This window comes from Clarias gariepinus, chromosome 9 (assembly GCF_024256425.1).
Source record: "Clarias gariepinus isolate MV-2021 ecotype Netherlands chromosome 9, CGAR_prim_01v2, whole genome shotgun sequence".
Classification (NCBI taxonomy): domain Eukaryota; kingdom Metazoa; phylum Chordata; class Actinopteri; order Siluriformes; family Clariidae; genus Clarias; species Clarias gariepinus.
In genome coordinates this window covers 1,275,602-1,301,477 of record NC_071108.1, presented here as the reverse complement: position 1 = coordinate 1,301,477, position 25,876 = coordinate 1,275,602, and the positions used below count along the sequence as shown (strand labels likewise).

The window sequence follows — 25,876 nt, the reverse complement described above, 5'->3', positions numbered from 1 at the left end:
GCGTTATGACTTCAAGCAGCTTCTCATATTCTCTATCCTCCTTAAAGGAGCGTTTTGAGGTAGCTACTTCCATTTTTACAAAAGCAAGAGAGCGAGTCTCTTCTACACACTCACAAGAAGCACCGGAGCGCGCTTGTGAAGTGAAAGGAAAGACTTCCCGATCGGAGAGGGAGAGGGAAAGGAGAGGAGAATCCCTCTCGCGCACCTCGGCCAGATCGGCTTGTGAGCGCCAGGAGTGCAGCGCGGCTCGTGGTTCTCTAAAGAACGCGAGGCGCACGCAAGTTGCCTTTATGGGGAGAAGATCACAATGTTCGCATGATGTCTCACAATGTCTCCATGAAGCCCACAGATAGCGTGCTTTTCGCCCAAACAATCAAAGCAAAAAGTGTGGAGATCGCCCTCTGAAAGGAAATTTTGGAAAGGAGGGGGACATCTCATTTTAAACTTGGCCATTTTATAGGTGATTTAACACTTTTCTTTGCTTTTAATATGCTTTGACTTTGCTTGTACACACACGCGCACAATGCGGTTAAGATAAAAGATGAGAGGAAAAGAGGAATGTTTCCGGTTTCCTCCTATTTATGCCCTGCAGGTGCGTCTCATCAGATGACGTCACCTGACCGAGGTTATATAAGCCAAAATTTGGAGTTTTTGATACACACATGCTTCACAACCGGCAGCACGAAAAGATGTTTCCATAGCGTTTTCACGCAGCATCGAGTGTAGCCCTTGAAAGGGAACAACACAGCATTTTTTTTAGTCTGTTTATTTAATTTCTTCTTATTCTAATGTTTTATTATAAAAGTCTATTTTTCCAGTTATTTCTGTATTTAAAGGATGATGTCTTTGAATGTATTTTTTAAAATAACAATAAACAGAGAGGTGTATTTTATAGTATAAACTTTTAAAGGTGTATTTTACAGTAGGGAAACGCTTTAGTTATATAAATACTGTGTTAAATACATATATTTTTTATTTGTAAATAAAATAAATGTAAGTGAATTAAGTGATTTTTCAAGAACAACTAAAACTATTCATAATGCATCACATAAAGGAATGTTTCTACACTCTACACTCAGACTGTGCTAGTCAGTGACTGTTTGTCTCCAAAATGTCAGGAATTAATACGGTGGCCCTGAAGTGCAAAACAAATTAAGAAAACTGAAAACAAAATAACAAAACCCAAAACGTGTTTTGTGTGTAGAAAAAAGTAGATTTGTGTGTGTATAAATGTGAAACATTATTGTGGTTTCAAATATGGCGTACTTACAGTGGCTCTGAAGTCAGTTTTGTTAATTTTTTTGCACTTCACGGCCATCATAGTTTAAAGTGAAGCAGAACACACAAGAAACAAAGATAAAGAAAAAAGTTCCTACTTCCTATATATCTTGAGTGACAGATGTCTCGGCCAATCAGTGGTAAGCATTTCATTCGCTAACTATACCTACCATTTCCGGTTTGTATCGGACTGGCCGAGAAGTGCAATACAAATTAACAAAACGGTAAACAAATTAACAAATTCAAAACCAAATTACAGAGAAAAAAAAAAAAAAACGAAATCAAAATAACAAGACACCCACCCCCCCAAAATAATAATAATAATAATAATAATAATAATAATAATAATTATGTTGGGGGGGTTATTATTTGGTTTTTAATTTATTTTCTGTTTTGTTAATTTGTATTGGATTTCTCAGCCAGTCAGATATTAGTTATTTTGTTTTTCGTTGTGTTAATTTGGTTTTAAATTTGTTATTTTGTTTTCAGTTTTGTTAATTTGTTTTGCACTTCATGGCAACCGCAAATTAAACCTGCTAAATCATGTCAACTTTTTAAACAAAATTCTAAAATGAAGACCAGAATCAGTGATGCAAAATTCACATGTCCTATTTAATGATAAACTTGATTTTGCGCAGATGAGCATAGTGCTTATTTAGGAGAACAAACAGTACAAAATGTTACAAGGTACAAAAGTACAAAACGTGTTTATAGATGCTGCCATGTCTGCATTTGCTAATACAAGATGATCTAGATTATTCATTAGTCAGGGTGTCATTTAACCACACGCTTTTAAACTAAGACCAGAATCGGTAATGTTTAATCACATGTTCTATTTAATCTTGATTCTATGGTAAAAAGCATTTCAGCATTTCTTCTGTCTCACGCGGACACGCAAACACACACTTGTGTTTCAGCATTTACTGAAGATCAAAGAAGAACATCACATTGCAAACAGGTTTTCTACATCCTCACACACAGCAGGTAAATCTCTTCCTAAATTTACATTTACAGCCATGTTGTAGCCAGGGACTGAGAGACGTAGAAGGAAAATAAGTCAAAAGAATTTGTTTTAACATATGGGAGGAAATGAATTGTTTTGGTAATTTGGGGGTATAAGTCATTTAAAAACAAAGTAAATTTCTTCCATAGGAATTAATGGAAACTCACACAATACGTTCCACAATTCAGAAATCTTCATATAAAAATAATTAAACAAATAAAAAAAATTAAACAAATTGAACTGCACTTTACCTTTAAAAAAGGTAGGAGGGGAAGGAAGATAAGTGGCTGCTGTGTAGGATACAAACACCTGCACGAGCACACACACATGCACACACACACCTCTGCGCGAGCATAGACACACACACATCCACCCTCACCATTGTGTGAGCGCACATACACACACACATACACTTACCACCACCACCCAATCCTTGCCCTGTGCGAGCACACACACACATACAAACACAAAATAAAAAATGCTTTAGAGAATCTTTAAAGAAGAATCATTGGCACAGTTGTCATCACAATATTCTCTGCATCAAAACAAGAAACACATGTGTGCCAAATGATAATCAATGTTATTTGGTTATTTTTTTATCAAGACAACATTCCTTAGAAAAATTTTGCGTCTTGCGGAACGCTCGAAAACCAGGTTACTCGCTATTCAAGGTTCCACTGTAAATAAATGCATATTTACTTAGATTCTGAACAATCTAATTATAATGCGGTGGTTGTTTTGCACCAAGGAAAAAATACAGTTTGAATATAAAAAAACTGTATATACAGTAGCACACAGTATGGTTTGTGATCATCCACAGGTTGTCTCCTACTTATGAATGAGTCCCGTCCCGGAAGCTAGTTTGTACATCTTATAAGTCTTGTACTTAGACCTAAGTATACCTTATAAAATAAGTCTTGTACTTATATACTTATTTGGTATGCAAATTTAGTTACTTGCAATCCAAGGTTTTACTAGAATGCGAAATATAACAGTGTTGTCTCTGTGCCTTTAAATCGCAAGGGGAATCCTTGACATCATTCTGTAAGGTGTTTTGCAATGTATTGGATTATGAACTCTATTTTGTTGAGGATTTTCTGAAATTTATTATTATTCACCATCAGGACAGCATTACAGGACAGACATTGTCATGCTCCTGGACTGAAATAATTAAGGCAAAATAATTTCTCTCACACCACAACCCCACAAGTCTTTGTGATGTATTAAGAGCCACTGTATCCAGGGTAATGTCAGCATACCACCAAGAAGGACAAACTACATCCAACAGGAGTAACTGTGGACTCAAGGAGAAGTATTCTGAAAAGAAGCTAATTGTAGATTGTTTTATAGATTGTACCCAAAAACCATAAAACCACAGCTGCTTAACTCACTGCAGCATTAAATGTTTACCTCAACTCTCCTGTTTTCACCAAAACAGTTTGTCGGTGGGTCCACAGGGTCAATGTACATGGCTGGGCAGCTATAGCCAAACCTTTGGCTATAGCAACCAAACGTCAGTTTCAGTGGTGCTATAGCCAAACCTTTGGCTATAGCAGCCAAACGTCAGTTTCAGTGGTGCCAGCAGCGAAGATCTTGGGCTGTGGAGAATGTGAAACGTATTTTTCTCTGATAAGTCCACCTTCACTGGCTTTTCCACATCCGGGAGAGTTACGGTGTAAAGAAGCCCCAAAGAAGTGTACAACCCATATTGATGCATGCCCAGAGTGAAGCATGGGTGTGGATCAGTGATGGTTTGCGCTGCAATTTCATGGCATTCCCTAGGCCTAATACTTATATAGATGGACGCATCACTGCCGAGGGCTACCGAACCATTCTGGAGGACCATGTGCACCCAGTGGTTCAAATATTGTAGCCTGAAGGCGGTGCCGTGTTTCAGGAAAATAATGCACCAATACAAACAGCAAGACTGGTGATAGAGTGGTTTTATGAACATGAAAGTGAAGTATATATAACGTACTAATGAATTATTGTGGTCTAAAATCAGGTTTCAGTGTCCAACCCCTGTACAATATACCAGACTTTAGACATTTTATACATTCACTTTTACACTAAAAATACTGGTATCTGGTGCACTGCAGTGCCCATTTTTTTGAAAACACGTGTAAGCTACCGTGACTTGTTTGCATCAAAGTTTGCAGAACCGCAGTCCATTCGTATCTATGGAAATTCTAATACAGTGTAACCTTGGATTACAAGTATAATTTATTCCGCAAGTGGGCTCGTATTCCAAAACACTCATAAACCAAATTTAATTTTCCCATAAGAAATAATGGAAACTTAAATTATTCATTCTACAGCCCAAACAACTAAATACATAAAAGTAATTGATACAACATTTTAAGTAAAAAATAAAACAAATTAACCTGAACTTTACCTTTCAAAAAAGTAAAAAATAAATCTTGGCAGATAAGTGTTTCCGTTTGTGCATGCAGGCGCTGTGTGTGTGTGTGTGTGTGTAAGGCTAGAGTAAGTGGAGACTCTTGCTTTTAGCCCCACCTGTCTCCCCCTCCCCATCTTACACATCAAAACTTTCTTCTCTCATTTAAACACACACATTAACGGAAAGACTGTTGTTCTCATCTAAATTATTAAAACTTCTCTGCTTTATTTTAATATTTCTCGCGACAGCGTAACAGCCCGTTAATCCATGCTCCTGTAATGATGAGATGGACAAACTGGTCGATGCCCGTTCTTTTATTTTCTACATTGTCAGGTTATAGTACAAACTTTCGGGTGGATCCTGCACTTAAATCCAACTAAAAAAACAAGACTCACACTCTATATCCTAGCTTACATCTCGCATTCGTGTTCACACACACCGGACTGCATTACCCACAATGCACACACACACACCACGATGAGGAAGAAAATAGATTTAAACCTCTGTATTGAGAATTTCTTTTGCTTTACTTTACACGTGTTATAAGAAACAGTGCATACGCGCTTTCTAACACAAAATAAAATATGTTTTACCCACATATGGGGTCACAGTGTTATAGTAAACAGTACACGCATGCACGGATGTTGATTATACCAGTAAGAGATGAGCACTAAGACCCAGCAGGGGAGACAAATCCAGCGATCTCCGGATGATAGGGCGAGCACTTTACCACTGCGCCACTCGGAGGCATGTATTTATTTTTTTGAGCTGTAGAACGAATAATTTAAGTTTCCATTATTTCCTATGGGGAAATTTAATTTGGTTTATGAGTGTTTTGGAATACGAGCCTGCTTCTGGAACGAATTAAGCTCGTAATCCAAGGTTCCACTGTAATTGATTAAATATGTACAGAGAGTTATTTTTACAGATTACTAGCCTATATAATACTAAGGATTTACTTAATAAATTAAAATAAACATTTTTGTGTCCTCTTAATGAGATATCGTCCTCGATAATAATGACAATAAATATATAAATTCTTTTTCATGCTACATTTTTTTTCATTCTCCAGCAAGACGCACTGACTTATGGGACATTTTTTATTTCCTTTTCTGGTGAACTGAAGACCTGTTGTTTACTCGTTCCCCACACCATTTGCAGTTCCCCTTAAACTGAACATTTTTAGCTCCCTGCGGATTGAAATCAAACTTAACATGACTGAACATTCTGTATACTTCGCAGGGGACCCCCAGGCATCCAACGTACCTAGTGGCTGCGTTCCATGCCATAGTGTACTTCACAAGGTACTTCCTACTCCCTGCTCCGTTTGCAGGGAATGTCGGTGAAGGAAACTTCCCCTGACAAAACTCCACCAATCGGAACACCCTGCGAGGTCACCGGAGCAGATGTCACTTCCTCCATGCTTCTTCTTCTTTCGGCTGTTTTTTTTTCAGTGGTCACCACAGCGAATCATCTGCCTCCATCTAACCCTATCCTCTGCATCCTCTTTTTTTACACCAAATAACTCCATGTCCTCTCTCACTGCATCCATAAATTGCCTTTTTGGTCTTCCTCTAGACCTCCTGCCTGGCAGTTCCAACCACAGCATCCTTCTACCGATATATTCACCATCTCTCCTTTGAACATGTCCAAACCACCCCAATCTGGCCTTTTTGACTTTATCTCCAAAACATGTAACATTGGTTGTCCCTCTGATGAACTGATGTCCCTATGATTCTTGATCCTATCCATCCTTGTCACTCCCAAGGAGAACCTCAACATCTGTAGCTCAGCTACCTCCAACTCTGCCTCCTGTCTTTTCTTCAGTGCCACTGTTTTTAAGCCGTAGACAGGGTTCGTACTGGAAATCAAAGTGCTTGAACCTGCTTGAATTTGAAATTGCATTGCACTTATAATAATTCATTATCTCACGGAGTAGTTTTCCTTTTAGCTAAAAATGCATTTTGCACATAACGAAAATAACTCCGCTCGAGTCAGTGCTTGTGGCTGTAGTGGTGTAATCTTCCAGTGGATGCGCGCCCTCTTTTGGAGTGGTTGCCGTTTCAATGCTCGTTGGCTGGAGGATGAAAAATACAAATTATGGCTAAAATGCGGACCAAATCCTCGATTAGCCACTTGCAAAATATGCAAAAAGGACTTGCAGCTCTTTCCCATGGGAGAGGCCGCGCTTTCAAGCCATATGAAAGGTAAGTTTTAGGTTAAGGAATTTTTGATAAGCCAATTAGCTAATTGATTTTCACGGTCGCGGCAAAGTACTAATACGATGTAAACAATATTTATTTTTTCATTTCTATTTTTCCATTTGGTTTAAACGGCATTTATCAGCTAAACTAAATAACATTAACAAAGATTAAGACATACTTAAACAAATGCATTGCTCATAGTTGGTTCAAATGGAACCTTATTGTAGTGTAATCTTACTTAATTTAATCTTTACTATATCAAGAGCAATAATCAACAAAAAATATTTTCTCATAATACTGCAGCCCTGCTCTTTAATTAATTATCTCATTCTTTTCTTTTTTTTTTTACTTATATACATCATTATACAACTTATTTATATTATGTATTATTATATTAAGTCTTCTTATTTTTTTATTGTTGTTATTTAGAGAAAAAGCATCAAGATCTGATGAGAAGACTCCTATATCCAGGTCCGGGATTTTTTTTCCAGCAGACAAGCAATGTGTCAAGCAGCACAGCTACATCTAAACCATTAAGCAGCAGTGCAGAGGAAGCTGCCAGTGGAGTAGCAAAGGAAATTGCGACTCTACCATCCCCAGATTCATCTAATCCACAGCAGTCAACCAGCAACTCCCAAGGCACCATAAAAACATTCGTTAGCTCTAATCCAACACTTAAAGCAGGAATATGCTGGGAAACAAAAGTTGTAACAAGCCACTATTCTCACTGTTCACGCTGCAAAACAAATATATGAGAATCTTGAGACTGTGTATTCAGATATATATTCAACCTGATTCGGCTGTCGATGGATGGCCCAAACGTGAACTCGAAGCTCTTCTCCATGGCCCAGCAAAATATAGAACAACAAACAGACAAGAAAATGCTTAATGTTGGAAGCTGTGGTTTGCATATACTAAACAATTACTTTAAAGCAGAGTGTGCATCCACAGACTGGGACCTGGGAAATGCTTTTTCAAACCTTAAATGGCTATTCAAGGATGTACAAGCACGAAGAGAGGACTATACAGCAGCCACTGGTTCCACATCCTTCCCTCTTGACCTCTGTCTGGCTGAGCGTGCCTTACAGATTTTGCCTTCTCTGAAAATATACATCAAAGCTGCAAAAGTAAAAACTATAACAGAACTATCTTCAAAATCTTTCTTGACTGCCCAGATGATTTTTCAAGATGACCTCTTCCAGGCGAAGCTCAACTTTTTTCTAATGATGGCTCTGAAGATCACACAATTTTTGAAATTATACCAGACAGACAAACCCATGCTGCCAGTGGGGATCTCACCAACATGATTAGAAGTCTTTTGGAGAAGTTTATCAAGCCCAGTGTCATGAAGAATGCAACAACTACATTAATGCTTCTACAAGTTGACTATGCTGATCCAGTCAACCACATGGATGTTACCAAACTGAGAGTGGGATTTGTCACACAGCGAGCCCTGGAGGAGCACAAGAAGAAGAACTCGGATGCCGAGAGGCTAAGGCTGGAATTTAGGCAGAACTGCAAACTATTTTTGCTAAAGATGGACTCCATGCTTTTTGAAAAGGCTCCACTTAAATATCCTCTTGTGAGAAGCCTTTTTGCTCTCGATCCAAGGCTGTTCCTCAAGAACAAAGAGGGGAGCACCCGAAAACTCACCACTGTTCTGCGGCTCTTTGTGGAAAATGTGCGCATTAAAGAGAAATGCTGTGATGAGATTCTGAGGGAGTTTGGTCACTTCTATGACCCCGCCTGATGACAGCATCAGATTCTTTTAGAAACTTTAATCCAGAAAGTGGAAGTTTTGATGCATTCTACCATGAACATTTATCCAACATTTATCCAAAAAGAGTTTTCTGTCAACAAGGAGGTGATGGTTGCCACCTCAAGGAGCATTCATTAATCTCCCAGCGGGTTATTCATGGCCATGTGCGGAGTGTTGGAGAGCTTCTTAACATAGCCTACACCATAGGTCGGCAATTAGCGGCCCCCGGGCCACATGTGGCCCGCAAGCAAAAACATCTGGCCCGTGAGATTGTTTAAACTAGAGAATGAAAATAAATAAATGATTTTTTTTTTTTTATCGGACTGACAGTTTCAAAAAAGCTCTTTGTTTGGAAACCTCATTTTTCAGAACAGAAATATTTCAATAGATCTAAATTCTTATTTGTTAGATCTGGATACGAGGGTGAATAAGCGCATCAGCGAGGTGCAGAGTGAATGCTCAACATGCAAAAACAAATGACGTCTTGTTGTGCTTTGCGAGCACCCAGGGGTCCGTTCTTCGTCTGTCTCTAACTCAGTTAGCTGGATTTGATTGTTGTGGATTTGTCCTGATCTTGGATTGTTTCGTTCTTCGATGCGCTTCTCGCATTTGCTGTCATAGCAACATATCCATAAGCTTGAACCTGCTCGGAAGCAGGTTTATTTTATGTAAACAGGATTTAGCCTGCGCTCCTGGTGGGTTATGATTGGTTGAAATGGCGAGGTCACATCTGATTGGTTAAAAAGCACGACTGACGCGGACTGACTCACGTGGGAAAAGAAAAGGATCTTGCATATATCCTTGCATCTTGCACATTTATTTTTCAGGGGTTTGTCATAAATATGCAAATAAATAATTATATATAATAAAAATAATTATTTTATAATGATAAATTATATAACCGAAACAAATTTTATAACAAACAATATAAAAGTATACATGTATTTTAAAAATATTAATATTTCTATTTCTTCATATACAACATATTTATTTTCATATTGCTTATTTTATTTTATTGTCTCATGTAATTTGTAAAGCATTAATCTATAAATTTATGTTCTAATATAATATTTAATAGCGATTATGTGGGGGGGGCAATCCATGGCAGGGGGGCATTTCTGCGCATAACACGTGTTACAAAAAAAATGGAGCCGCTCTTTTTCCATTTCGTCAACCAATAGCAGGGCTTGTGATCAGTGAGAAGACAACTCAATCCAGCTATACTAATCATCAACAACAGGTGTGCTCGAAGAACCAACCTAGCCGGATCGTAATTAGCACGATGATCTCATCTTAGATGTGTCAGTTTATCTCGGATCTCGGTTCTGTCATTTTACGAGCGCCTACCATTCATCCTCCCCAATTAATTCAATAAATTAGCCAATTAGTTTTGGTTGTGGCCCGCCATGTAATGGCTTGGAAAAAATCTGGCCCGAGGCCAAACTTAATTGCCGACCCCTGGCCTACACAGAGGAGCTACTCCTCTCTGCCGCTGCTGCCAGACAGAAATACCACATGTATCTTGATGACCAAAGACGTCTAAAGCAAGATGAACAGAAGGCACAGAAGAGGAAAGGACTAGTGGAAGAGATAACAGAAATAAAATCTAAAAAGAAGAGACTAGAGGAGGATATGAGGGTCCTCCTGAAGTCCGCTGATAACAATGCAGAAAAAGCTGAATCACAAGGAAAACTGAGCTTCATCTCAAAGTCCAATGGCCTTCGAAGAGCAGCAAAGGGAAAGAAAAAGTGTCTGGAGACTTTGGAGAAACAGCTAGCTGAAAAACTAAAGGAACTAAAGGACAATCCTTAACAGGCCTTCCCCTGTTTGGCCTACTCCTGGATAAGCTAGTTATTATTTTTGCACTATATTTTGTTAAGTGTAGTTTTATTTTTGCACTATTTTCATTGCAGTTTTTTGCACTTGTGTTGTTAATTGCAGTTAATTGAAGATTTTTCCTAAACTCAACAGTCTAAAGGGCACTTCCTTGCCAATTTAAGTTATTGATCGTGTAATTCATGCCATGCCATGTGAGGGCTGCTCAAGATAAGCAGAAGGCAGAATAGAATGTTCCTATTTTACACAGTTGAAGTGTTTGTTGAAATTGTATTTATCTGTCTGGTGATTATTTGTCATTTATATAAAGGTTATATAGAATGCCAAGACTACATACAGAGAGGTGATACATTTTAAACCGTTAAACATGTTTTCCTTCATCCTCTTAACTGTCACCATTTGACGGGTGGGACATTTGCCATACAGTTACAACAGTACCTTAGTCCCAACCTAAGGTAATATTGACAATAATAAAAAGTAATATTGATGAAAGCTCACAAACTATGGTTTCCATATTTGGTGACTGTTTTTCAAAACAGTTGACATAGAAACAGTTGTTCATTAATTTGCAGCAAGAATATTTTCTGACTCATAAAGATTAAATTTATTACATGAATTTTGAATAGTAATGCACATGAGGTATCATGAACGGCTGGTCATGAAAGTTTGGTACTACCCAAACAAAATCTGACTGTAAGCTCATTTTTTAAAATATCAACTTTAGGTAGAAAAAGACCTCTTCTTCTTTGTCTTTCGGCTGTTCCCTTTCAGGTGTCGCCACAGCGAATCATTTGCCTCCATCTAACCCTATCCTCTGCATCCTCTTCTCTCGCTCCCTGCATCCATAAATCTCCTCTTTGGTCTTCCTCTAGACCTCCTGCCTGGCAGTTCCAACCTCAGCATCCTTCTACCGATATATTCACCATCTCTCCTCTAAACATGTCCAAACCACCTCAATCTGGCCTCTCTGACTTTATCTCCAAAATATCTAACGTGGGTTGTCCCTCTGATGAACTCATTCTTGATCCTATCCATCCTCGTCACTCCCAAGAAGAACCTCAACATCTTCAGCTCTGTTACCTCCAACTCTGCCTCCTGTCTTTTCTTCAGCGCCACTGTCTCTAAGCCGTAGAGCATCGCTGGTCTCACCACTGTCCTGTACACCTTTCCTTTCATTCTCGCTGATACTCCTTTATCGCACAACACAGGTAGAAAAAGACCAAACCTAAAAAGATACTTTATCCAATAACTAAATTTTAATTTTTTTACCATTTTTGGGTGAACTCTCCCAATAAATCTGTGCTCCAAAGTATTTAACAATTTAAGTTGAAATGTCATATTGTGTTTTTTTTTTTCAATAGCACGATGGGTTTAAATGTGAAAAAGTACATACAGCATATATAAACGTAATTTATCGTGGTTGTTAGGTGCTGGAAAAGCATAAAAATGCACCTTGAAAGTGCTTGAAAAGTGCTGTAATTTAAAGTTGGAAAAAGTCTAAGAACCCTGCGTAGAGCATCGCTGGTCTCACCACTGTCCTGTACACCTTTCCTTTCATTCTCGCTGATACTCTTTTTTATCACACAACACACCTGACACTTTTCTCCACCCATTCTTCCCCTCTTTACCTTCTTTCCACACTCTCCATTGCTCTGGACCGTTGACCCTAAGTACATAAAGTCCTTGTCATTTCCTCCATGTGTTACCATGATAATATAAGCCCCTCGGATACCTGTTGCTGCTGCCATGAAAAACTTTACACTACAGACATTTAATATTAAATATTTATTGAAACAAAAACTGATAGCATTATAAAACAATTATAATACAAAATAAAACAATATAAAGATTTTATATAATTTAAATTTGAATAATGAATTTGACCTGTATTTTATTTTCAGACAATGTTATTACACTGGACTTTGCTCACCACTGCCCTCATGTGGACCCAAATCTTTCACACCAGTGCAGAAAAAATCCTTGTGTATCCAGTAGAAGGAAGTCATTGGCTCAACATGAACATCATCCTGCGTGAACTACATAAACGAGGTCACGATTTGACAGTACTGCGTTCCTCTATGAGTTTACAGATTCCTGAACATGCTCCTCACTACAGATCACTGACCATCCAGGTTTCTCAATCCATCAGTTTGGATAAAAGTGACCTAATTGTGTCAATCCTAAAGAAAACTATGGCAAGCAGAAAAAGTAAAGAGACATTTTTTTCCTTTATGGCTCTATATCAACAATTGATGACTGCCATGGAACAAAGTTGCAGAGAGAGTGCCAATATGTTAAAAATTATTTTGGAGGATAAAACATTCATTAAAAAACTAAAAAACTTTCATCTGTTCTTAGCTGATCCTTTTTATGGAGGCGGTGTTATTTTAGGGTCATACTTGGGTTTACCAATAGTGCTTAATACTCGCTGGATAATGAACAGAGAAGCCCACTTTGCAGTCGCACCCTCTCCACTTTCATACATTCCAACATTTGGGTCTGAGCTCAGTGACAAAATGACCTTCACAGACCGACTAAAGAACTTGTTGCATTATGCTATTGGTCAGTATATAGATCATATGATCACTAGACCGGCTTATCAGAGTATCATTAGTGAGTTTATAGATCCGAACATTGATATATTTTCCCTTATCCAAGGTGCAGATCTGTGGCTCATGCGAGTAGATTTTGTATTCGAGTTTCCTCGGCCAACGATGCCAAACGTGGTCTACATCGGGGGATTTCAGTGCAAGCCTTCTAGTCCTCTGCCTGATGAGTTGGAGATGTTCATGCAAAGTTCAGGGGAACATGGTGTAATCATAATGTCCTTTGGTACTTACTTCAAAGGTTTTGAGCTTAATCTATCAGAAATCTTTGCATCTGCCTTTGCTCATCTACCGCAGAAGGTTGTGTGGAAATATGCAGGACCAAAACCTTCCACAGTGAGTAACAACACACTAATTTTAGACTGGATTCCACAAAATGATCTTCTTGGACATCCAAAGACAAAACTTTTCATAACACATGGGGGAACAAATAGTATCTACGAGGCCATCTATCATGGAGTCCCAATGCTGGCAATACCACTAATCCTGGACCAGTTTGACAACACGGCACATCTGAAAGCTAAAGGCATAGCTGAAGTTCTGGAGCTCACAGACATAAATGTTGATACGTTTACTGAATCTGTTAAGAACATTTTGGATAAAAGGAAGCTCTACATGGAGCACATATGTGAGATTTCCTCTCTACTTCATGACACACCAATAAAACCGATGGACAGCGTCATCTTCTGGCTGGAATTTGTCATGAGGCATAAAGGTGCAGCTCATCTGCGTACAGAGTCATATAAGATGCCCTGGTACGCCTATCATAATGTGGACATTTTAGCCTTTATACTTGGTGTGTTCATGATCTTATTTCTGATTTTTGCTCTAAGCTGCAAGCTTCTGTTTAAGGCGCTGCAAAGAAAGAGAAAAGTCAAACAACAATAAGAGCCATAACAGTCTTAGCTCCTTTAATTCACCACAGATTTCCTAAAGTTTTTCATATTATTTTCTGCTCTATTGTTATAAGATGTTGTCATGATTTTTACATGGTTTTGTTTGGTGTTTAAAGGCTTTTCCATTTGGCACTGCCTGAATCACACCTGTTTCTAATCACCAATTATTTATTTAGGCACTGTTTCCACATATTACAGTTTGTGCCATGTCCACACATAGTTGGGTATTTTTAAAAACGGATAAGCCTAGAAAAATGACATTACCAATTGCACTAAGTAAACAAAGCTGACATCAAATCAAGGAGAATGACAGACAATGACATCATCAGTACACAAGGTGACGTTACAACAAGCCAAAATCTTCACACACTCTCTCTCAGGACTGGAGGGGCTTCAAACACACACACAGAGACTGCGCGCATACACAAAAACACTTATCTGTCAGGATTTATTTTTAGTTTTTTTAAAGGTAAAGTGCAGGTTAATTTGTTTTATTTTTACCTAATATTTTGTGTTATTTTTTTGTATTTTTATTTTTCTGTCTGTGAAACGAATAATTTAAGTTTCTATTTTCCATGGGAAAATTAAATTTGGTTTAAGAATGTTTTGGAATACGAGCCTGCTTGCGGAACGGATTATGCTAGTAATCCAAGGTTCCACTGTATATGAAGGGACCTTATTTTAAAAAAAAATTACATTTTACTACTACCAGAATGACAATACAAAAATGTAGAACTCACAAAATGTGCGTATTATTATATATTATGTATAAACTGTATGTTTGCTGACAGAGAGGATTTTCATCATGTGTCACTTTATTTTAGACTGCATAGGTAAAAGACATTGTAATCTAATAAGGATCCTGTGGCTTGAGAACAGAACCCCCCCCCCCCCTTTTTTTTTATTTATTAAAATTAACCTGGCAAATGGCAAACTTACTTTACATTCTCTATAAATGTCATTACCAATAAAGAACTCAAATACAATATACAGAGGAAGAAGTAAAGCAATGAGATCATTTTTGTGTTCAGTAATTTTTGTCTAACTTATCATTTAAGGTTGTTTGATGTTTGATTATACATTTATGACTGAATAATCACTTTTCTCATGGCGACCCAATTAATCCTACAGTAATAATTACATAATTTTCCCTAATTTCTCCCACACATGCTCTAAGGCTGTGTTCAGTGTGTTAGCAGGGGTCTCCAAATCCAGTCCTGGAGGGCCAGTGACCAGCACAGTTTGTAATTCACCGACACCTAAACACACCCACTGAACCTAGTAATTATCAGATTAGTTAAATCAGCTGTGTTTGAAAAGGAGAATCGTCAAACTGTGTTGGACACTGGCCCTCCAGGACTGGATTTGGAGACCCCTGTGTTAGAGAAATGTGCAGGGCATCGCCAGGCCTCTGTGACAAGTCAGCAAAAAACACTTTACCAAGCGTCCTTCATCCAGACCTTAAGGGGGCGGTAGTGCACCGCCTGCTTTGCCTGTCGCAGATCAAATGAAGAAGACCAAGAAGAAAAAAGTGGATGGTGAAGATGGGTTTTTACTTTTTTTGCGGGGAATTTAAAATTAAGTGCTTAATTATTATAGTAAAGGAGTCAGAATGTTAAAAAACGTTAGAATGTTAAAACCACAGAGTCTATGGGGGAAATATTTTAGCTGAAAATGACAAAGTTTACATGTGTTCAAATACACAAATTTAAAATTTTACATCTATAATGACATCTATCATGACTTTATACCCCCTTATGAAAAGAAAATATATTTCTGTATATATTAACTGTCAATATATTGAATGATTTAGTGTTCTGATCTAAATATGTTTACAGTATATGGAATAATATATTGTATTAATATATTTTTTCCAATATATTGAAAAATACATAAGGACTTGCCGCTTTTCATATATTGAGAAATATATTTAAATATATATCTTTAGGTATGTAATTTAATATTATAACAATATACTTCATAATATATTGAATTTGATTAAATATATTTATTTCTTCATAATATGCTTATGCAATATGCTTATGGCTCATTTGGTGTTTGACCTTAAATAAGTGTATACAGAAATCACTGAACACAAACATTATCTCGTTGCTTTACTTCGTGATAAAAATGTTTTGTACTGTATATTGTATTTTAGTTTTTTATTGGTTATGCTATTTGTACAGAATGTAAAGTAAGTTTGCCATTTGGCAGTTTAATTTTAATAAATTCAATATTATTAAATAGATAAGTTTTAATAATATTTCAATAAAACAATTATAAGTATAAATAATTGTTTTAGTCTACATTGCAATATATATCTATACATAGTCCATTCATGAATTGCAATATATTAATAAATATAAGCACTAGTTTCCTATACTGTATATGGAAATGTATTATTTAATATATCGCATTATATTTTATAATATATTGCCATATTTTTTTCCCATAAGGGCCCAAGACTCTTACTCTAAATAACGTTTCTGACTTTCTGTATGTGACTTTTCCAGCTGTATAACATCTGTGCCACAGGTTTGTATGCCGGGTCTCATGGTGGCAGCATTTGGGTTTGTGTGTTTGATGGCTTTTACCACTGAGTGGCGCTATATAACCATAGACTGACACCTCAGGTCTTAGTTCATTCTCTCAAGGATTAATGAGCCGTGCTCCTTTAGAGCTGCATGTAGTAGCCGATGAAACAAAATGAATATAAGTAAACAATAGCCCATGTTTATGAAACGTTTAGAAATTTCTTCCGAGATGAGAATGCGTTGGGCCAGTGTTATGCGCAGAGCGCCGGGAGATTTTCTAGAGCTCAAATCTCTGAAAACTTTGGGGCATTTTTTCAGATTAGACTCTATCTTTAAAAACAATTGAGGTTTTGAGCTGTACACACACGCATTCTCTACCAAACAACTCTTAAAACTACACTTGTGACACAATAACTGTAATATTTCGAATATTTTGCAGGCTGCCGGTTGGAGAAATCAAAGAATAAAGAATAAACCAGTTGTTGGGTTAAAATAACCCAACCAGGTGTCATTTGTAAATGACTCACTACATCACATTTGACACAACATGAGCAACTTAACAGTGTGTTAAATTTTTGATTCTTTTTATTTTATTTCTTCTTATTCCAATGTTTTATTATAAAAGTCTATTTTTCTAGTTATATTTAAAGTTTGTCTTTAAATTATGTTTTTCAATAACAATAAACAGATACAATCAGAGAGGCTATATAACAGTTCATTCTTTGTACAAATAAAATTGTCGGCTAGTGAACATTTAACAAAAAAAAATTTTTTTAATGATTGGTCAGCTCTCTCACACACGTTTGTTTCAGCACTGAAGATCAAAGTAGAACATCACACAGCAAACAGGTTTTCCACATCCTCACACACAGCAGGTTAAACTCTTCCTAATTTCACATTTACAGCCATGTTGTAGCCAGGGACTGAGACACGTAGAAGGAAAAAAAAAAAAAGAATTAGTTTTTACATATATGGGGTAATTTATTGTTTTGGTAATTTGGGTGTACAAGTCATTTAAAGACACAGTAAAACCTTGGATTGTGAGTATAATTAGTTTAGAAATAGTGCTTGTATATCTGTCATGAATTGGGTGGTAATGTTGGGCTTGAAGGGGCAGGCATAAACGCAGAGGGGTAATTAACATAATAAAGACTCTAACAAAACATAAGTAATAAAGAACATAAATAAACAGAAACTTAAAGAACTTGAACTCTGGCTCTTTTGCTAAACACAGGTAAAGAGCTTAACACAGGCTCTTTAGCTTAACACACCAAACATGGAGCTGCACTAAATTAAAACAAGACAGACCAGAGACAAGACACACCTGACAAGACTGACCAAAGACTAGGAGAATCTAAGCGGGTTAGTAACAGAACATACAAGGGGACCAACACACACACAAGAGGCTAATCCATCCTAGCGGCTAAATCTACAATTACTAAACATACAAGTAACTAAACATAAACATGGCAAACAGACACTGGAAACACACAAAACAGTACTTACTGTACACAGACCTTAAGACAAACAAATAACATACTTAAACAGAACAGTTCCACAACACAAAAAGCAAAATGAACATAAACATAACAAAACTAGAGCCAACTTAAGACAAACTATACAAAACCAAAACAAAAGAAATGCCCACATGACAACCAATGCTCGACCCAGTTTCCCAGAGCAAACAGCTATTTATAGAAGTTCTATTTAAGCTACCTCGGTTCAGGTGAGCACTCTCAGCACCTGACCGAGGTGCATTCTGGGAAACTGAGTCTACCAACAAAAAAAATACACAACACTCCAACAAACGCCCTCTAGGGGGGGCCCTATACAGCTTATCCAAAAAAACGCTCCACCAGAGCGCTATCAGAGGTCCTTGGCACCCTCCCCAGTGTCCTGGGTCATTTTACCTGACTTGCGATGCTGATGGGCTGGCTCCCCGAACAAGGTGGGAGGGCAGGCGAGACTGGATTGCCGCCGAAGCCAGAATGGCTGGTTCTCGGGGTCGAGCAGTGGTGGACGCATGACGTCGAAGCCGGGTGGCGGAGGAAGCCAATCACCTACAACCTGCTTGCCCTAGCGTTACGGTCCCAGCTCCCCCAAAAAAATTTCTCCCGAGGGGGCCCCTCTGCTATGCCCTTGTAATGGTCGAGCATTCTGTCATGATTTGGGTGGTAATGTTGGGCTTGAATGGAGCAGGCATAAACACAGAGGGGGTAATTAACGGAAAGAGTCTTTATTAACAAAACAGAAAATAATAAAGAACATAAGCAGAAACTTAAACAAAGAACTCGAACTCAGGCTTAGAGCTTAACATGGAGCTGAACTAAATTAAAACAAGACAGATCAGAGACAAGACAGACCAGACAAGCCCGACCAGAGAGACTAGAGATGGGAGAGACTAATGATTGATCAGGTTAGCAGTTAGTTGGGTTAGAATCTAAATCATCAAATCAAATATACAAGGGGACCAACACACACAAGAGGCTAATCCATACTAACCATACACTAAAGGCTAAAGCCACTAGCGGCCAATCCTACTAGCGGCTAAAACCTACTAGCGGCTAAACCTACTAGCAGCTAAACAATTTTTCTTACAGTAATTATTCCCTTACAATATCAAAGTGAAATTCCCCCCATAAGAAATAATGGAAACTCAGACAATACGTTTCAAAATAAAAAATATTCATAAAAAAAAAATTGATACAAAATATAAAGAAAAAATAAAACAAATTAACCTGCACTTTACCTTAGAAAAAAAAAGGTGGAAGGGGAGGGAGATAAGTGGCTGCTCTGTAAAGCTGCACGAGCACACACACACATGCACACACACCACTGCGCGAGCACACATACACTCACCACCACCACCCAACCCCCACCCGGCGCGAGCACACACACACACACACACACACACACACACACACACACACATACAAACACAAAATAAAAGATGCTTTAGAGAAGAACCATTGGCTCAGTTGTGATCACATTATTTCCGGCATCAAAACAAGAAACACATGCTATTAAATGATATTTGGTACTCGTATATCAAGACAACATTTATTAGAAAAATTTTGCTCGTCCTGCGGAACGCTCGTAAAACCAGGTTACTTGCTATCCGAGATTCATAAAACCACAGCTGCCCAACTCACTGCAGAATCAAATCATCTCAACTCTCCTGTTTTCACCAAAAGGGAGGTCCACAGGGTCAATATACATGGCCAGACCTTTGGCTATAGCAGCAAAACGTCGGTTTAAGTGGTGCCAGCAGTGGAAACCTTGGGCTGTGGAGATTGTAAAACATGTATTGTTCTCTGATGAGTCCACCGTCACTGGCTTTCCTACGTCCAGGAGAGTTACCTTGTAAAGAAGCCCCAAAGAAGCGTAGCACCCAGACTGTTGCATGCTCAGAGTGAAGCATAAGGGTGGATCAGTGATGGTTTGTGCTGCAATATCATGGCATTCCCTAGGCCCAATACTTGTGCTAGATGGGCGTGTCACTGCCAAGGACTACCGAACCATTCTGAAGGACCCTGTTCACCCAATGGATTACACATTGTATCCTGAAGACGGTGCTGTGTATCAGGTGATAATGCACCAATACAGATGACTGGTTATAAAATGGTTTGATGAACATAAAAGTGAAGTTGAACATCTCCCATGGCCTGCAAAGTCACCAGATCTAAATATTATTGAGTCACTTTGGGGTGTTCTGGAGGAGTGAGTCAGGAAACGTTTTTCTCCGCCAGCATCACATAGTGACCTGCACACTATTCTGCAAGAAGAATGGCTCAAAATTCCTCTGGCCACTGTGCAGGACTTGTATTTGTCATTCCCAAGACGAATTGATGCTGTATTGGCCGCAAAAGGAGGCCATATAATGTACGAATGAATTATTGTGGTCTAAAACCAGGCATTTCACATGTAAGCTACTGTACTTCCGTTTGCAGAACCGCAGTCCATTCGTATCTGGAAATTCTAATATTCATGAGTCTGAGACTATCTGTATTAGAGGGAAAAAATAAGGCTGTATGCGGTTTCTAAATTTATTTCGGTGCACAGGATGGCCTGGGTTGGTGTGGAATTTTCCAGCCTGAAATTCTGTCCTAGCCCGGCTTAAGACCAACCTGAGCATCAGTGAGTGTCTCAATGAGACAAAAGCATAAGTAGGGCATCAGGATGGAATTTGTAGCTGGAATTTGTCATGAGGCATAAAGGTGAAGTTCGTCAAATGAGATGCCCTGGTTCCCCTATTATAATATGGACATTTTAACTTCCATACTCAGTATGTTTATGATCTTATTTCAGATTTTTGGTCTGTGCTGAAAGCTTTTGTTTAAGGAATTGCAAAGAAAAAGAAAATGTAAACAGCAATAAGAGCTGCAACAGTTTTACCTCTCTTAACTCACCAGAAGTTTCCTGATGTTCCATGCTATTTTTCTGTTTCATTACATCAGAATTATGTCATAGTTTCACTTCAGCTTTTCTTGTTTAGTGTTTGAAGGACTTTTCACTTGACACTGTCTGAATTCCACCTGTTCCTACTCACTAATTGTCGTTTTAAGCACTTTCTTCACATCTCATAGTTTGTAACATTCAGACCTACTGTATGTACTGATTATACCCAGCCCCTGTTTCTGTATATTGTGATCCTAGTTTTGAGACTTTGTGTTCTTTCAGAATTTTTATACTTGACTCTTCTGTGATATTCTAATTGTCTACATCTTTGAACTGTGATTTGGTTCCTTTTACTATTGAAACTCCCAGTATAGCATAAACCTATAATTGCATTCTGTATTAACCTACACAGTTCTTAGAGTAAAAACTTCCTTTATTTTTCTATATAATCCCCTGCTACACTAATGCACTTATCCTAGTTTTTTACTAGTGCTTGAATACCATCAAGTATCAGGCATTCTACGTCGGGATCATCATGGACTTACGGCCTTCTCTTAAATGTTTGCCCTGATGAAATGTATTACTGTGGCTAAGGGAAGTTGGAATCATTTTAGTGACTCGGTTCTTTGACTCTCGTTTATCAAAACGAAAATCTTTTTTTTTGAGTCATTTAGTTAATTTCGTTCTTTTGATCAGAAATAAAATAAACTGTTACATTTTAAATAAACAGACCCCCAACACAACTACATACACAATTTTTGGCTATAGTTCCAGTAATGAAAATATTACAATGCAGCTTAGGACATATTATTATAAAAAGAATGAGCAGCTCACCATCATATCATATCTCATAGCATCTGCATGAGCATCTATTGGAGTTACGTGACAAAAGAACAAATGACTAGGACTACTGTATAAGACTTGTTGAGAAAAACCGCTCAATTTTGTTTCCTGTGTACTGCAGGGCATAGCGTCTATGGGAGTTACATGAGAAAAGAACGAACGATTCGGTCCAAAGACTCGGCTGTGTTCCATTCTGAAGTGTACTTCACAAGGTGCTCTCTACTCCCTGCTCTGCTTGCAGTGCATGTCGGTAAAGGGAAGTCCCTTTAACAAAAACTCCACCATTCGGAACACCCCGCGAGGTCACCGGAGCAGACGTCACTTCCTCCATGCGTTACCATGGTAATATAAGCCCCTCGGATACCTGTTACTGCTGGCGTAAATTTACACTATGGACATTAAATATTGAATATGTATTAAAACAAAAACTCATACCATTATAAAACAATTAGAATACAAAATAAAAAAAAATTATAAAAAGATTTATGTAATTTAAATTTGAATAATGAATTTGACCTGTATTTTATTTTCAGACAAATTTCCTCCACTGGACTTTGCTCACCACTGCCCTCATGTGGACCCAAATCTTTCACACCAGCACAGGAAAAATCCTTGTGTATCCAGTAGAAGAAAGTCATTGGCTCAACATGAACATCATCCTGCGTGAACTACATAAACGAGGTCACGATTTGACAGTACTGCATTCCTCCATGAGTTTACAGATTCCTGAACATGCTCCTCACTACAGATCACTGACCATCCAGGTTTCTCAATCCATCAGTTTGGATAAAAGTGACCTAATTGTGTCAATCCTGAAGAAAACTATAGCAAGCAGAAAAAGTAAACAGTATTTTTTTTATAACTGTAAATAAATCCCCTACTATAACTGTAATATGGTCAAATGTGCAGTTGTATAATAGTGTTCTTGTTTTAGTCATCATGAAGTCCACTTTGGTGAGGTTACACACTGTTCGCTAAAGGAGATTCGTTTACAAAACTGTTTGTTGTAATTTCCACAAAGACCACAAAGAACCATCCTCAGCAGCAGTTATTGTCTCCCAAAGTAGGGAATCAGGATGGATCAGGCTGGTTCCTGACATCATGATGGACCAGTCAAGATCAATTGTACTGGTACTCAGGTGTGCCATACTGTATGTAGCTCAACAGAGAGAAAGAGAGAAAATTGGCTTTGCTCACAGTCACAGAAACAGTATGGAGTAATTCGGTCAGGATCACTGGTATTTCAGGAGCACCATGTGTAAAAACACAGAGAGACTTCCCTAGAAAGTAAGCAACCTTAATTGTAAGTAAGGACCACTTGCGTGAGCTCATGACAGTGGGAGACAACAGCATCCTAACATGCCAGTTCACTAAGAAAATGTATGCTCATGATCCCTTCAGATGTTCCCTCAAATAAGACCTGAGCCAGAAGAGGGCCTTTTTAAAACTCCTACAACATTTTCAGATCTCTAAAGGACAATCATACATCTCTAGTATGATCAGTGGTGTTGCACAACACAAGCAAAAAGACACAAGCCTGATCAGAGGTCAGTGGGTTGTCCAGCGCTGTGTCTGTGCATTAAATCCTGACTGATACAGTTCATGAATGTTATTCCTGTGTAGAGGTATTAGCCGAACTGCTAAGCTACAACGGTTTTACAAAGATATTCAATTAAATTTTATTTATATAGCGCTTTTAACAATAGTCATTGTCTCAAAGCAGCTTCACAAAAATGAAAAGAAAATTTGAAAAGAAGATTTATGGAAGTGTGTATGTGTGAGAAAAATGTGTGTGATAATAATAAAATAAACCGGTCTGCAAGACCCCACAGCGGATAGTAAGGACAGCTGAGAAGATGACATCTACCCCACACGCTGAATCCGCAAAGCCTCCAGCATTGTGACTGACCGGACACCCCCCCCCTCACACACTCTTTACCCTCCTGCCATCTGGAAAAAGGTACCGAAGCATTCGGGCCTTACATCCAGACTATATAACAGTTTTTACCCACAAGCCATCTGTCTTCTCTCAACACAAAGGGTCTAGACTGATAAACATACAAACACACACACACACACACACACACACACACACACATAAATCATTCAGACGAACTAAATAACATCTGGACTGAACTGATAAACCCACACATGCACAATCTGCACAATATTTTATTTTACTTGCTATTTGCACACATTTTTTTTTAAATCATTGCTGCTATTTCAGAAATGTCAATGTTTACTGCTTACTGTTTCTCTTCCCACTACCTTAACTCATACCTCATTACTAAAAAAGGTTAACTTAAAAATGTAAATGTGTTGTTAATTTATGCTGTGTTGGTAATTTATGCTGTTGCATGTATGTAGCACCTTGGTCCTGGAGGAACGTTCTTTCGTTTTACTGTGTACTTAACTGTATATGGTTGGAATGACAATAAAAGCCTACATGACTTGACTTGACTTGACTTTGCTCAGCACTGCCCTCCTGTGGACCCAAACATCTCACTCAAGTGCAGGAATAATCCTTGTGTATCCATTAGAAGGAAGTTGTTGGCTCAACATGAACATCATCCTGCATGAACTACATCAGCAAGGCCATGATCTGTCAGTAGTGCGTTCTTTCATGAGTTTACAGATTCCTAAACATGCTCCTCACTACAGATCACTGACCATTCAGGTTTCTCAATCCAATGATGTGGATAAACATTTACATTTGGGCATTTGGCAGACGCTCTTATCTAGAGCGACTTACATTTTACAGCGACTTACATTTAAACAATGTGGCAATACCACTAGTCCTTGACCAGTTTGAAATCATGATATGTTGGAAAGCTAAAGGCATAGCTGAAGTTCTGGATCTCACAGGCTTGAATGTTGATACACTTACTGAGTCTGTTAAAAACATTTTGGATGAAAAGCAGCCTTACATGGAGAACATGTGTAATATTTCCTCTCTACACCACGACACACCAATAAAACTGATAGACAGCATCATCTTCTGGCTGGAATTTGTTATGAGGCATAAAGGTGCAGCTCATCTGGGTACAGAGTGTACTGTAGCATTATGGTGTTCCACCAGGTTCTCATTTAGGGCCTTCCTTTCTCCCGTAAGTTCATGCTACAACGTCTGAAGGTCCGAGAATTATTTTAATTATTTAAGATCTTTAAAAACATATTTGAAATAAAGCATGAAGACCTGATGCTGAGGAACAAAACACACTGTAAGGATTTCTTGAATTTTGGTAGACCTCATTTTGTCTACTCAGTGCTCAGCCTGTATTCTGCTTGTCCCGCCTGGATCCAGGGAACCCCTCAATGATACACACAAGTCAGTGCTCAGTGAGACGTTCAAAGTTTATTGTGGGAGACAGGAGTATATATACGCACACACACAAAGAACCAAAGAAAAGGTGGATGCAGGAGTGTTTACATCCAGTCTGAAATGCTTTTAAAAGATAAGGTAGGGAAGAACATAAATTTAGGAGTAGCTCTGCATTTACGAGCGTTTAACAGTTTTACGACCTTTAACATAAACTTCTATAGAATGTGTTTATTGAAAGTACAGCTTGTGTCGTAAGAAGAGGAAGAAAATCACTCTGTTCTCATGCACACAGAATACAATAAAACATACTAAAAACCAAATATTCCCTACAATTCCCCCCTTTTATTCATAAGAAATATCGTTGAATAAAACTCAGAGCTTTCAAGAAGTTGCTGGCGGATAATAGATCATCAGACGCGGCGCAGGAACATAACCTGAAACATACTTATACAAAAGATTTTGCACACGGCGAAAAATGCATGGACCTAAAAGACACAACAACAATAAAATAAACAAAACCGGTACGACAAGGGAGAGATAAGGAGCCCATTGACCAAACAAAGTATACCAAACTCCCCAACCTACTAAGAGAGCTGATTCATTACCAGGTAGGGGTCTCAGTGACGTCTGTCCTACAGCGGAAGGGAAATGTTGGCACACATAACAAGACTCATTGGTATATTGCTTAGCGGTCCAATTAGCGAATCTCCAAAAAACATTATCATGTGGATGAGGTTGCAATATGTACAACAATCCCTTGTTCAAGATTAGGAGGACAAAAAGAAACTTCATCCTA

At 38.2% G+C, this 25,876-nt stretch overlaps 1 protein-coding gene across 3 annotated transcripts; it reads left to right on the top strand.

The window, feature by feature from the left end:
- Positions 1–2,174: 2,174 nt before the first annotated feature.
- LOC128529928 (UDP-glucuronosyltransferase 2A1-like) lies at positions 2,175–22,099 on the top strand. 3 transcript variants are annotated; one of them, XM_053503550.1, is made up of 3 exons: positions 2,175–2,262; positions 12,383–13,842; positions 21,880–22,099. In XM_053503550.1, the coding sequence occupies exons 2-3, from the start codon at positions 12,386–12,388 to the stop codon at positions 21,884–21,886; spliced, it is 1,464 nt and encodes a 487-aa protein (XP_053359525.1). In that variant the 5' UTR covers positions 2,175–2,262; positions 12,383–12,385; the 3' UTR covers positions 21,887–22,099. The 3 variants fall into 3 exon arrangements, with proteins under 3 accessions (XP_053359525.1, XP_053359524.1, XP_053359523.1); XM_053503549.1 differs by lacking the exon at positions 21,880–22,099 and having other exon boundaries at positions 12,383–13,043; positions 13,140–14,911; XM_053503548.1 differs by lacking the exon at positions 21,880–22,099 and having other exon boundaries at positions 12,383–14,911.
- Positions 22,100–25,876: the final 3,777 nt, after the last annotated feature.

Coding starts and splice junctions, on each gene's coding strand:
- LOC128529928 (XM_053503548.1), top strand. CDS start 12,386: ATGTTATTACACTGGACTTTGCTCACCACTGCCCTCATGTGGACCCAA.